At 36.5% G+C, this 10,310-nt stretch overlaps 1 protein-coding gene across 1 annotated transcript in view; it reads right to left on the bottom strand.

Moving 5' to 3' along the window:
• The window catches only part of LOC107742889 (multiple epidermal growth factor-like domains protein 10), a 107,616-nt gene that overhangs the window by 14,886 nt on the left and 82,420 nt on the right, over positions 1-10,310 (bottom strand). Inside the window, exons 11-14 of the mRNA XM_016555968.1 lie at positions 7,702-7,836; positions 1,818-1,946; positions 1,014-1,142; positions 191-256 (exon numbers count right to left, since the gene is read on the bottom strand). Of these exons, the coding sequence (XP_016411454.1) occupies positions 191-256; positions 1,014-1,142; positions 1,818-1,946; positions 7,702-7,836 (459 nt within the window). The remainder of the gene's footprint in view (positions 1-190; positions 257-1,013; positions 1,143-1,817; positions 1,947-7,701; positions 7,837-10,310) is intronic.

Here is a 10,310-nt window from a genome sequence, read left to right as displayed (position 1 = left end):
CCCCCCAAAAGTGAACCGTACCGAGCCGTACCATGCAGTGGAAAAGCGCCATTAGTGTTACCAATTGGTTGCTCCAGTGTTCTAGGTGGTTGCTAGCGTCTTGCTATGTGGTTAGAGGCCCAACTCTAAAATATATCAGGCTCTTTTGTTCAGTATAAACCTATGGGATTTTCCCATAGTTTTTTATCACAGTCAGCTCCATTTTGACAGCGGCACACCTCTGCACAGTCTCGCCCATAAAACCCTGAGGGACAGCCTGAAGGAAAGAGATATCCTTCTACATCACATTAACCTACAACACACAGTTGGTGTACGCTGATGACGCCAGCAACAGGAAACCCAGAGTGAACTTACTAAAATAAACTTGAAGTATACTACTTTTTGGTAAGGGGAAGCCGCAACATTAGAATTCGACAAATTGAACTATATTAGTATGGCAGTTTTTCCCCTTTCACGACGGCCTCATACACTAATAGCAATTCATAGACAAACACGCACAGTACATAAATACACAAACACGCAAAGACAGTCTGGCCACTAAAGATAACAAGCCTACTGGAGCAAACATTGCACCAAAACACAAACTGATTTCATCACTCCTCAAGAAAGAGTTTATATCACTGCCATCATAAAAAAAAAGTTTCAAACAGAGTGGCAGCAGAGGAGGGATCAAGAAATGATTGACATAATGAATGAAAGATGGATTCTGTTTTTTTGCAGGCGTGATGCCGATGGCTTTTGATTTCAGCCTTGAGCAAGGTCATATAATGAGTTAAATGAGTGATGTGAAAAAAACGTGCATTTATTATTAAGGACCACTCGGCGGCATCATAACATCATGAGATTTCACAACTCCCTGTTGCAGTTCTGAAATACTGCCAACAGATGTCACTGTATCACTTTACGTTTATTATGTGTGTGTGTGTGTGGGAGAGTGCATGTGCATAATAGAGGCTTGTTTGTACATTTAATAACTGTGAATGTGTGTGTATTTGTGTGTGAGAGAGACTCACGCTGTGTGCAGTAGAGGCCGGTCCAGCCCAGGCTGCACCTGCACTCTCCGTCGTAGGCACTACATTGGGCTCCGTTGTGACAGTTACATGAGTTCAAGCAGTCAGGGCCCCACTGGCCTATGGGACAAACTGCGGAGCCAGAGACACCGTCAAATGAAGACTAACACACATGTGTATTGTGTTTTAATATAAAACAGGCGTCCAAACACACATTTACAGGCCCCTGACTGACATAACGTATACAAAATGATGCATTTGATGTAAAATTTGCATGTTTTGCAAATAAAATGTGGTACAGCCAAAATAAAGAGGAAATCACATTGAAATGAGGGCCATAGCTACAGTATAAATGTTTTAATTTAGTCAAGTTTAAGCTGAAAATGTCACTGTTTGGAATTAATAATTGAAATCCCCCAACCAATCCTCACCTCTTCACTTACAGCAAACAGTGTTAGATTAACAGCGTGAGAGGGGAGGGGGACGTGAGGGCGAGCGATAAATTCTCCGGGACATTGTTGCTCTCATCTCTATTTCATATTGCCGCTCTCTTGCACTGTGTAAATTATTGAGAGTGTGCTATCAAGTAATTTATTGAAGAAATTGTTGGTCTCCATGAGCCGTGCTTGTGGGGTATTTGGCAAAGAAAAATGGACATGGTCATGATTTACATGGCACTATGACATGAGACGTCCATGAAAGAAATGGGGCGAAAATGGATGGGAAAGAGTAGTAGGATAAAACACAAAGAGTGGGAGAAATAAAAGAAGGTGAAACTTAAACAGAGAAGGACAAACTGGTTCGTACTCTGTGAACAGTCGTCTCCAGTCCAACCTGGGAAACATTGGCAAGAGCCATCAATGGGGTTGCAGGTGCCATTGTTTGTGCACACGCAGATCTCAGCACAGGCTTTCCCATATTTGCCACTGGGACACACTGACGGGACAAAAACAGACATAACACAGACAGAAAGCACAACATTTAATCCTGTGAGTCATTCTTTCAATGGTAATCACAGCATATCTGTAGGATGCTAACAATGAATACTCCTCCTAACACTGATCTTAGTTCACAGTAATGCTATTGTGTTTTCCAGTTAAATATTTGCATTCAAATTAAATATCCTTCTGAAATAGCTTTTGCTTTCAGTGAAATGAAGGTGAAGTGTGTCAGCAGCGGCACTGAACAATTTGTGATTGAAATGATGAAAAATAAAAATGATTCTTTCCCAAACTCTACTACAGCCCCACCCAATTCTTTTGAAAAGACAAAATGCTCTTATTTTCACCAAGGCTGCATTTACTTGATTAAAAATACAGTACAAAACAGTAATATTGTGAAATATTGTTACAACTTGAAAGAACTGTTTTCTATTTTAATATATTTCAAAATACATTTCACATATTTGATATATTTCATTCATTTATTCCTGTGAAAAGCAAAAAGCTTAATTTTCAGCAGTCAATGCTCCAGTCTTTAGTGTCACATGATCCTTCAGAAATAATTTGCTGATTTTGGTGTTTAAGAAACATTTCTTATTATCATCAATGTTGAAAATAGTTATGGGCTGCGTAATATTTTTGTGGAAACCAAGACACATTTTTTTTTCAGGATTCTTTGATGAATAAAAAGTGTGAAAGAACAGTATTTACTGAAAAACAGACATCTTATGTAATATTCTAAATGTCTTTACTGTCACTTTTGATCAATTTAATTAATGCATCCTTGCTGAATATCAAAGTATTAATTTCTTTTCAAAATAAAAAAATCCTACTGACCACATACTTTTGAACTGTTGATGCAGTGATATTTTTGACTTAAAATAATTTAGATGTTACCACATGAAGCAATTTAAGGGTTAATGTAGTTATAGTTTCTGAATTAAACTTTACTGCAATTCACCTTTAAAACTTTTCATAGATCATAATGTGTGACAGTAAGTTCTATGATAGTTCAGCATGAGTATTAACTGATGATAAACCAGAGTGACACATGCTGGAGTGATTGTAAGTCGTGTCTGTGTGCACTTCAAAGCTGAATCACCCTTCAAACATGTGCTTCTGTCACACAGTCCAATTATCCATCTTTGCCAACGTCAAGAATAGGGTCGACTGATGTACTACGAAATTAAAAACAGAGCTTGTGTACATTTTTAATAAAATGAATATTTCACCATTCTCTGACACTTGCCTCAATTAGAAATTTAATGTTTTCCACCCCTCTCTCTTCTAGTTTCGGTGAGTTCACAGCAAGGTACATAAAATGAAATGCTTCCCCATCATCTCCCTTGTGGAAGACAGCATAAATGTCCTCAGCTTCTCATGAGAGTTGAAATACGGCCACACAACAGAGTCAGATGTTCCAATCAGATGGTTCGTCCACTGAGGTGAGCCTGAAGCTAAATCTTTGTGCCACTGCCTTTTATTAATTATATTTCCACACTCTTCTCATTTTGTGGAAACTATTTCAACTAACTCAAAGCTTCCTCTTATTAGCTAGTGGCCCCCTCATGTCACAGGCTCCGTTTCATTCCAGCTGTGACTAGCAGAAGTTCATTAGCTCGTTCTGAGATGGGTGAACGTGGGCTCAAGACATCGGAGGACGCCGACATAGACCGAACTACAAAAAAGTAGGTATGTGGGCTAGCCACGATCCCCCCAAGGCCTGCCTTTCTTCCAGTAATTATGATCTGGACAAATTAAAACAAGCCTTCTCGAACCTTCTTCTTCTTCTGCTTTAACATATTAAATATTTATTCACGAGACAGCTCTGAAAGCAATGAAAGTGAATTCTATATATTCATGCTGCCTTTCCTTAATTCATGAAAAGACTGGTTAATTATTATGAGATGGTCTATCTATATTTCATCTGGACCTCTCAGTTGGGTGCTGTGGAGTGGAAAGTGAGTGTTAGGGTTTATTAGTTTGAGTTGAAAATCTGCCTCATTGACTTGAAACAACTCAGAATCCCATAACTATGTACAGTATAAGTGTATATAACAGTCAACATGGAGTCAATATTGACAGCGCTCCTTTTGGGCAGTGAGGAGCTTCATTTGAATAACTTTTAAAAAAGTTAAAATCACAGTAGAGAAACGATCCCTTAAAAAAAGTATATCAGGGATGCAGGGTTTATTCCGGTCAAAACCTGCTGGTAGAAAGGATGATATTTTCATTGCATCTTTCTCCATTAACAGCCATTCGAAAGTTGCCATGCTTTCTGACGAAATAAATGAGTTTTTCTAGCAACATATATGCAGATATGCCATTATATTACAGTAGATGTTTTGCCATCAGCCAGAGATGGCAGATTTCAAACTGCACTTCTCAGGGAGGGGGTTATCCATAAGCAGCACAGCTGAATGGGAATGATGAATGGGAATGTTAACGGATAGCTCTCTCCAGGTACTGAAGTTCATTAGCTCGTTCTGAGACGGGTGAACGTGGGCTCAAGACATCGGAGGACACCGGCATAGACCAAACTACAAAAAAGTAGGTATGTGGGCTAGCCACGATCCCCCCGAGGCCTGCCTTTCTTCCAGTAATTATGATCTGGACAAATTAAAACAAGCCTTCTCGAACCTTCTTCTTCTTCTGCTTTAACATATTAAATATTTATTCACGAGACAGCTCTGAAAGCAATGAAAGTGAATTCTATATATTCATGCTGCCTTTCCTTAATTCATGAAAAGACTGGTTAATTATTATGAGATGGTCTATCTATATTTCATCTGGACCTCTCAGTTGGGTGCTGTGGAGTGGAAAGTGAGTGTTAGGGTTTATTAGTTTGAGTTGAAAATCTGCCTCATTGACTTGAAACAACTCAGAATCCCATAACTATGTACAGTATAAGTGTATATAACAGTCAACATGGAGTCAATATTGACAGCGCTCCTTTTGGGCAGTGAGGAGCTTCATTTGAATAACTTTTAAAAAAGTTAAAATCACAGTAGAGAAACGATCCCTTAAAAAAAGTATATCAGGGATGCAGGGTTTATTCCGGTCAAAACCTGCTGGTAGAAAGGATGATATTTTCATTGCATCTTTCTCCATTAACAGCCATTCGAAAGTTGCCATGCTTTCTGACGAAATAAATGAGTTTTTCTAGCAACATATATGCAGATATGCCATTATATTACAGTAGATGTTTTGCCATCAGCCAGAGATGGCAGATTTCAAACTGCACTTCTCAGGGAGGGGGTTATCCATAAGCAGCACAGCTGAATGGGAATGATGAATGGGAATGTTAACGGATAGCTCTCTCCAGGTATTATAGACCTCCTAGACGTAAATCTTGAAGCATGAAGTATATTAGTGGAAATTAACAAATTATTGTCTCTACGCTGTCTCTGGTTTTCCACAGGAGCTCAACAAAAATGGAAAGCGGTGATATCGACCTGACTCCTAAGTGTTTGTCTCGCTCAGAAGAATGAGCTCAGCAATATTCAGATTTCCTCTGAAGGTTATTTGTCAGAGTGTCAGTGATAATGCCAATTATTTCAGTACGGCAGAGCCGCAGAGTCAGCGTGGCGTTCTGCGGATGGGCATGCTGCCCGTTCCAGAGCGTGCACACACACAGAATGGCATAACATTCCATGCGGGTCGAATACAGCTCATTTTAGTGACAGGTAGGTTGAGAGGGGTAAACCGCGTGCGATATTATTATTATTTTAATAATAGACTACTTAAATCAAAACGTTGCAAAAGGTCAAAGTTTTAGTTCGATGCATATAGCAGAGAATTGATTGACGTTAAAAAGAGTTATTAAGTGCAGTAAGTTGCAGAAAACAACTCTGCCGTCTCCTATTGCTATCTGACACACACCTGAAGCACGCGCACAAGCCGCATCTCGCACAGCGTCTCTTCAGTTCTGCCGCACACGTGCAAAGCGCGCGCACACACAGAGAGATGCGTTTCAGACCAAGTTCAAGACGATCATTAAATGTAAACAGCTGAGAAAGAAATCGGATGTGTATCATTATACAGGATCCGTGCAGTCGGTTTTAAAGGGACAGCAGCCTATAAATACGTGCTGCTGAATGTCACTAATGTGAATCAAACAACAAAACGGCTTTAACAAAGATTAATCTAAATTTAATTCATACAGTGAACACTATGCAGTGTTATTTTACACTTAATTATTAAAGGGGTCATATGATGCGATTTAAATTTCTGTACCTGAATACTACTGTTTATTTGATCTATGCTTGTACATTATGTATTTCTTTTTTTTTCTTTTCCTTTCTTTTTTTTTACTGACTGTTCACTTGCCTTTAATCATGTTTGAACTTTCTCAGACTATAGTTTTTGCTGTGGTATATGAAGAAGTACTTAATGTGTGTGGAAAGCAAAGTTTCAATTATATAAAATTAGTGTCATACATTTTTTTTGTTTGTATGTTCACATTGATGTTAAATTACATTTTCTGATTTGTGACATTACTTATTAAGTAATGCTAAAACACTGCTGGTCACTTTCAGAAGTTGTAGTGATTCTTTCTTTTCCAAGAAAGAATGTGAAACAAATTGGTTATATAATTTTCATTTTTAAATATTTTTAAATATAATTTAAATTGATTTTACACACTTTAAGCAATATCGTATCACATATCGAATATCGCATTTTTAACAAGGTATCATGTATCGCATTTTTTTTTTTACTGACTGTTCACTTGCCTTTAATCATGTTTGAACTTTCTCAGACTATAGTTTTTGCTGTGGTATATGAAGAAGTACTTCAAGTGTGTGGAAAGCAAAGTTACAATGATATAAAATTAGTGTCATACTTTTTTTTGTTTGTATGTTCACACTGATGTTAAAATGTCATTTTCTGATTTGTGACATTACTTTTTATGTAATGCTAAAACACTGCTGGTCACTTTCAGAAGTTGTAGTGATTCTTTCTTTTCCAAGAAAGAATGTGAAACAAATTGGTTATATAATTTTCATTTTTAAATATTTTAAAATATAATTTAAATTGATTTTACACACTTTAAGCAATATCGTATCGCATATCGAATATCGCATTTTTTAACAAGGTATCGCATATCGCATTTTTCTTCAATATCTTACAGCCCTAATTACATACCAATCAAAATACATGTCAACAATAAAAGGCAGTGTCTATCCATTTATGCTTCCTAAAGAGTGCACAATCCAGCCGCATAATTTAATCTACATAACAACCAGTTAAGACAATGTCTACATTGTCTAAACAATGTCTACAATGTCTACATACAGTTAGACAATGACATTGGTGACAAAGCGGAATTTGCAACAACACTGTTCAATACACAAAAAAGTTTTCAAGGCATAATAATTATTGACAGCAACATTTCCATCAGCTGGCCCGAAACATTTTCACACTGGCCCCTGAGAGTTGTGCAAAAAGCAAAAACGTTCACCAGAACTGCAAATTGTGTGTTAGCAACAAGAATGTGTCAACAGTTTTGCAGAAACGGCGTATTTCTGGCACATTATCATGAGAAATGGATGCCTTAGTGTATTGATTCAGTCATAGTGTGTTTCCAATTGAAAAATACTGTAATTATAGTAAAGGTACTTGGACAGTGATGTGACCATACTTCTCTCGTGCCTCTCTCCAAGCAGAACTAGCCTCCAAGGATCTGTAGGGTCCGTGGGTGAGAAGGAGAGAAAAATAGAGAAAGAAAGCAGAAAAACAGAGCTACTTGCCTTGGTTGCAAAGCGAGCCGAAGAAGCCGGCCAGGCACTCACAGTGACCCGTGACGTGGTGGCACGGCCCTGTGCTGTGTACACACTGTGGGCATGACTGGCTGCAGCGGTACCCATAGAAACCAGGAGGGCAAACTGTCACAGGGGCAAAGGACGGGAAGGGGAGGAGAAAAACAAAACAGAAAGTACAACAGAGATATGGAAGGAAAAATAAAGTGGGATAGCAAGGAACGACAAATTAGAGATTAGACACTTAATAAATGGAAAATATTAATACAAATCTGTATTATCACATAGAAGGATTTAGCAAACATACAGGCAACTATGGTTACAAAAATTTTGTACAAAGCCATTCACATTCATACATAACATTTAGAAACATCAATATGTTTGTCCTGTTATTCAGTAAAATGAAATCTTATGTACTATACCATTCAAAAGTTTTTTTAAAATATATATATATATATATATACAGTATATATATATATTTTACTAAATTACTATATGCTTTTATTCAGCAAGGAGGCATTAAACTTATTAAAAGTGACAGTAGTTTATAATGTTACAAAAGATATCTATTTCAAATTCAGATTTTCATCATAGGAATAAATTCATTTTTTAAATATATTAAAATAGAAAACTGTTATTTTAAATTCTAATGCAGCCTTGATGAGCCTTCTTTCAAAAACATTAGGAAATCTTTCCAACTTCAAAGTTTTGAATGGCAATGAATATAAATATGCTTTAGCACTTCATTTAACAGTTCTGAAACCATTACAGTAATGTTACAATCTATGGCCACTTGAGGTTTGAAACATTCTTCCACAAACTAGCATTTAACCCTAAACCACGGAGCCACTGTCACCTGTACAACTAATATAGGCAGAAATAATGAGGGGGTTTTGGCATCCTCATGGTCAGGCTCATTGTTTCACAGAGCATGAGGGCCCAGTCTGTCTCTTTCTCTCAGCTCTGTCCGAGACGGGAGCTTCTGTGGGTCATTTTTCTTCACTAGAGTCTTAATTCGCTTTAATTGATGTAGCTTTGTGTAATGCAGGAGAGTAGTGTGTGCTGAGCTTTCTACCATGGGTGGTGGGCCTTTGTAATTACGATAATTGTACAACAACGAACAGTGTGGTGAAGATTAATCGCATTGCCTTTCCTTTCTCGCTGTAATCTTTGAACACACATCTGCACACACGTCTCCTTACCGGGTGAATCTCATGACACATGTCCGGATCATATTTTACCCAAAAATCTAAATCAAGAGAAATAAATAATTATATTTTGCTTAAAGAAAAATCTATTAACATTTTTTTTGCATTGACACCCAAAATTCTCCTCACTTTAAATGCTGAAAATCCCATTCTCATTACTGTAATGTGAAAACAAAAGAATAATAATAATATATCATTTCAATTGTATTTAGCTATTTAGAAGTATTTATACTATGCATAAGGTCAGTACATATTGTACTGCCTTTATGCAGTTTTTAATATTTAAAAAATATCATTGCATTCCAGTGTTTACCTAATGTATTATTCCATTTTTTTAATAGTAATGCAGTAAAACTTACTATTAAAATAAAAATGAGAATATAATGAGATGCAATGATAATAATGGAACATTACCAGGGGTGCACATAGAGTAAGTGGTGCGCAGGTGCAAAATAAAAAAAAAAGTTCAGACCGCTCATTTGAGGTTGACAGCTGTTAATGCAGAGTCACTGTTTTAGATCAACGAACTGTGATACTATATAAGATTCCCATTAAAACTGAAGGCATAAATCCAGGCTATGTGTTGCCCGTTTCAGAGCAAAGCATAAAACGGCGACATTTCATTCATTGACGCGCTTCACTCGGCAACACCAGGGTGGAAAATCGACAGTGCATATACTTGCTGGCAACCCACCAAAAAAAAAAGAAGAAGCTGATTTTAGGTTTGAAAATGTTGAAGGGGGAAAAAAAAAGAAAATGTAGGCTTGTCATTTTTAAGTGTACTATAAAAACAACTTTATTTTTTATTTAATACTCATATTTTATGTTAAAATATAATTGTATTTTCAAACTTTATTTTGTTTATTATTTATTTAAAAAACTAAATAAAGTGCAATAATACTATTATTATTGTAAAAAAATTTTTTTTATAGTTATATTTAGTCACACTATGTGCAGTGTGAGCACCAATCAAAAATAATGTGCACCCCTGAACATTACAAAAAAAAATTCAAGTAAAACATAGTACATTTTAGCTTAGTAAAACTAAAATGTTTGTCAAATATATTTACCCATTTTATTTATTGAAAATATATTCCATGAAAATGGATAGATAGACAGACAGACATAACGACAGAATGATAGAGATGATGATAGATAGATAGATAGATAGATAGATAGATCGATAGATAGATCGATACATAGAATGATAGATAGATAGATAGATAGATAGAACGATCGATCGATAGATAGATAGATAGATAGATCGATACATAGAACGATAGATAGATAGATAGATAGAACAATAGATAGATAGATAGATTGAACGATAGATAGATAGACAGAACGATAGATAGATAGATCGATAGATAGATAGAACGATAGATAGATAGA

This window comes from Sinocyclocheilus rhinocerous, unplaced genomic scaffold (assembly GCF_001515625.1).
Source record: "Sinocyclocheilus rhinocerous isolate Xijiao unplaced genomic scaffold, SAMN03320098_v1.1 scaffold1008, whole genome shotgun sequence".
Taxonomy (NCBI): Eukaryota; Metazoa; Chordata; class Actinopteri; order Cypriniformes; family Cyprinidae; genus Sinocyclocheilus; species Sinocyclocheilus rhinocerous.
The sequence above is the reverse complement of the archived record's forward strand: the minus strand, read 5'-3'. Positions and strand labels throughout refer to the sequence as shown.